The sequence below is a fragment of the Lolium perenne genome, chromosome 7 (genome assembly GCF_019359855.2).
Source record: "Lolium perenne isolate Kyuss_39 chromosome 7, Kyuss_2.0, whole genome shotgun sequence".
In the NCBI taxonomy this organism is placed as follows: domain Eukaryota; kingdom Viridiplantae; phylum Streptophyta; class Magnoliopsida; order Poales; family Poaceae; genus Lolium; species Lolium perenne.
This window is the reverse complement of record NC_067250.2, coordinates 224906024-224910373: the sequence shown is the minus strand read 5'-3', so window position 1 is coordinate 224910373 and position 4350 is coordinate 224906024. Positions and strand designations below refer to the sequence as shown.

Sequence of the window (4350 nt, the reverse complement as noted above, 5' to 3'; positions counted from 1 at the left end):
ATGTTTCCCTGCCTATCTTTTGAACTAATCGATCAGGTCCGAGTGGAGCAGAGACTGCGGCCCTAGTGCAGTTCTGATTAGAGGGTTTTCAAGGGTTAAATCCAACCTGATCTGAACACCATTTGGACGATCTCATCATTTTCACGGTCCTCTTGTAGGACATTTTCAGGTTAACCTCAAAATAGTGCCCGCGTGGTCTCGAGCTTCCCCTGAATCAAAAGAATTACGGCATGCTCCTGAACTTGCGATGAATCTAGAAATAACTGTGAAAAAAGAGAGCGAAACCCACGCTATGCCTTGCTTAGGTGATACGTAGCCGACCAGGGAGGCAAGCGCACGGGATTAGATTCCGGCAATGGACTAAAGAAGGCACTAATATGATCCGAGCAAAGCAAAAGCTCAGAGGCTCAAAGCAAAAGCGCGAAAGCACTTGCCTAACCACAAGCAAGGGAATAACCATGCATCATCACTCTTTAGTGTTTTCTCCATTATTCAGGCGAAGAAGCTCAAGCTACCAGTTCTCACTACTAACCTTGCCATTGCCCTGCGCCACTCCACTTCAGTGATATGGAGATGCATCATCTCCACCTCCATGTCCTGGCGATCCTTCTACTTATCTCAGCGCGCCCATCCTCCGTCGCCGGTGGGCTCTGCCGCGACAGCTGCGGCGACGTCCCGGTGCGCTACCCGCTGGGCATCGACGACGGGTGCGGCAGCCCGTACTACCGCAGCATGCTCACCTGCACCGACAACACCACGCTCCGCCTCCGCACCCCGTCCGGCACGTACCCGGTCTCCGGCGCCGACTACGCGGACCCGCACCTCGTGGTCACCGACCCGTCCATGTGGACGTGCGCGCGGCCCTTCACCTCCGTCCACGCCGCGCCATTCAGCCTGGACACCAGCACCCGCTTCACGCTGTCCCCGAGGAACGACCACCTCTTCTTCAACTGCGACGAGGACCGCGTCATCGTGGCGCCCCGGCCGGCGGTCTGCGACCGGTACCCGGACCGCTGCGACTCCGCGTGCGACAACGCCGGCTACCTGTGCCGGAACCTGCCGGGCTGCCGCGACGCGCTGGACGAAGGGAACATGACCTGCTGCACCTACCAGCCCCGCGCCGCGGAGTCGCTCCGGACGATGATGCGGCACTGCGAGGCGTACACCAGCGTGTACTGGCGCGCCGTCGGGGACAAGTTCCCGCCCTACGACCAGGTGCCGGACTACGGCGTCCGGGTGGACTTCGAGATCCCCGTCACCACGCGCTGCCTGCAGTGCCAGGACCGGCGCCGCGGCGCCAACGGCACCTGCGGCTTCGACCCGCTCACCAGGGACTTCGTCTGCATCTGCGGCGATGGCCGGAACTCCACCACCGACTGTGCAGGTTCGCGCTCCATTCTTTGTTCGACCGATCTGTCGAGTGTCATTCTGTCCCTACCTTGGGGAATGCGAGCCTGAACTTTTGTTCTTCTGTACAGATGTTGGCGGATCAGGGCATGGGGCATCAGCCGGGGTTGTAGCTGGTGCGAAATGGGAACCACTTCTTGAAACCTCACTCACAATTGTTGTCTGAAGAAACAATTTCGTTAACCTCCGCTGCCATTCTTTTCTTCTCGCAGCGAGCGTCGTGTTCTCGATCTCGGCAGCGATCGGCATCGGGGGGCTCGTGATGTACATTCGCAAGATGAGGTCCAACAAAGTGGTCACCTGCGGCGTCCAGAGTAACGAAAATAGATTCTTCTAAGCCGGCTGCAAAGTATTCCTGTGGGCACCCTTTGCGTGAGCGATGCAAAGAAGAAAGAAGGGTACTATTTCCCCACGCCAATTTGAGCCAAGTTTTGGTTACTTATGTTATGTGAGGTATATACAACATGAAGCCGTGGGATATTTTCGATGTACTCTATAGTACATTTTGGGGTAGATTTATTATGCATATATGATGGGCATGTTGACCATACTACGTTCAGCATTTCCACGGCGACATACCCAGATGAACAAACGAGAGCTATATGTGAAGTGCATACCGCCGAGAAATGCTTTTGTTCCGTGAACGGGAGGTCCAATGCAGGGGCGAGCTAGAGCAAACATTTCCGTGATGCACGTTCAAGTTTGCACCCTTTGCTAGTCGAAATTATGTCTCCCTCACTACTAGGAAAAAGGCAATCAGTGGCGCACCACATATAGCCTTCAGTGGCGCACTAGTGGTGCGCCACTGCTATCACGCCACTGCTAACTCCTAGTAGTGGCGCACTACTAGCCTGGATACCAGTGGCGCAGTGCGTGGTGCGCCATTGACATGTCCAGCAGTGCGCCACTATTACTCCAAAGTGGTGCGCCACTGTTGGTCAATGGCAGTGCGCCACCACTGTCTAGACGAGGTGCGCCACTGCTACCGTTTTGCGTGCGCCACTGTTTCAGCGAGGCGGTGCGCCACTGCTTCGTGTGGACGTTCGCCACTGCTGTCTCCGGGACGTGCGCCATCGCCGAGGTTCATGGTGCGCCACCGCTAGTCTCGGAGGGATCACGGGCGGTGCGCCATCGATCCAGCGCATGCGCCACTGCTACTTAGTGGACGTGCGCCAGCGATGGGCCACTAGTGCGCCACTGCTACGAATTTCGAATTTTTTTTTTGTATCCTGGCAGGTATTTATACAGGTTGTATATCACAGTACAATAGCACAATACAGGATACATAACACATATAAACAACAGCACAACTTATCCATACATAATTCTTCACATTAGCCCCACATGATTCACAAGATTTCACATTAGAGAAGTTACGAGGTTACAATGCAAGTTACGGGGTTACAAAGTCGCAAATGAGCTAGTGGTTACACAAGATCGATCATCTAAAGTACAATCACATAGAAGAGAGCTAGAGTCACTACTAGCACCATCCCGATAATAGTGGTCTTCATCCGGTTCCTCCTCCGCTCCGTCCTCTCTCCCGCCAGATAGCGTGCGTATCTGTCTTCGGCCTCCGCTCTAGTGGTGTACCCTTTGTAGCTGTTACCGCTAAAACGGTGAACCTGTCTCCGACACTCCTCCCAGTCGTTGTAGACTCCGGGAACCTTGCCCTTGTACACGACATACCACGTCATATCTGCACATATATGAACAAGCCAAAGAAACTAAGAAGTGCAAACTCAAATAAGAGACAAGTAGCTAGTATGAACTAAATGGAATGCCTCATACATTGTTGGTCCAAACAAATATTAACATTTAGGGAAGGCGTTAGTGAGGCCGGGTAGGATGCACAAGAGATTGATACTTGTGTCATCGCACCAGGCTCACTAGCGCCTCCCCAAGTGTAGTGACCACAAAATTTAATCATCGGCCAATGCAATTAAGAAGTGCAAACTCAAATAAGAGACAAGTAGCTAGTATGAATTAAATGGAATGCCTCATATTTTGTTGGTCGGAACAAATATGAACATTTAGAGAAGGCGTCAGTGAAACCAAGTAGGATGCACAAGAGATTGATATTTGTGTCATCGCACCGGGTTCACCGGCCCCTCCTCCAAGTGTATAGGTGACCAAACATTCTAATCATCGGCATTACGAAAAACCAAAGCAAATGGAATGACAAAATGGAATAAGTGCCTCATACATTATTGGTCAACACAAATACTATGGTCGAAACCATAGTTGCGGTATACACCGCAAGGTATACTTTGCGAGAAGGGCGCCCTTTTCCCGGCCGCCGTTCCATGAACGGGTCCTGAGGACACAACAACGCCGATCTGCCTCTCGGCGCAGAACCACGGCAGTCCCGGCCGCCTCCCTTGCGGCCACAAGGGAGGCGGCTTGACCGGCGTGGTTACGCACCGAGAGAGGCATGTCGGCGTTGTTGTCTCGTCAAGGACTCGTTCACGGAACGGCGGCCGGGGAAAGGGGGGCCCGTCTACAAAGTATATTGCGGCGTATAGGTGACCAAACATTCTAATCATCGGCACTAAAATGGAAGAAAGAGCCAAGTGGTATCTCAACTAGATATCATATGCCTCATACTTTGTTGGTCGAAAGAAATATTAACATTCGGGATGGGGTCGGTGAGGCCAGGTAGGATGCACAAGAGATTGATATTTGTGCCATCGCACCGTGCTCACCGGCCCCACGCCGGAGTGTACAAGTGACCAAACAATTTAATCATCGGCACTACAATGGAAGAAAGGCCAATGCAATTAAGAAGTAGCTAGTATGAACTAAATGGAATGCCTCATACATTGTTGGTCGAAACAAATATGAACATCCCGGGATGGCGTCAGTGAGGCCGGGTAGGATGCACAAGAGATTGATATTTGTGCCATCACACCAGGCTCAGCGTCACCCCGGAGTGTACTGATT

The 4350-nt window shown here is 52.7% G+C and overlaps 1 protein-coding gene across 1 annotated transcript; it reads left to right on the top strand.

Moving 5' to 3' along the window:
- Nucleotides 1–419: 419 nt before the first annotated feature.
- Nucleotides 420–1957, top strand: LOC127313739 (uncharacterized). The gene is made up of 3 exons (XM_051344211.2): nucleotides 420–1384; nucleotides 1479–1523; nucleotides 1620–1957. The coding sequence occupies exons 1-3, from the start codon at nucleotides 568–570 to the stop codon at nucleotides 1742–1744; spliced, it is 987 nt and encodes a 328-aa protein (XP_051200171.1). The 5' UTR covers nucleotides 420–567; the 3' UTR covers nucleotides 1745–1957.
- The last annotated feature ends 2393 nt before the right edge of the window (nucleotides 1958–4350 follow it).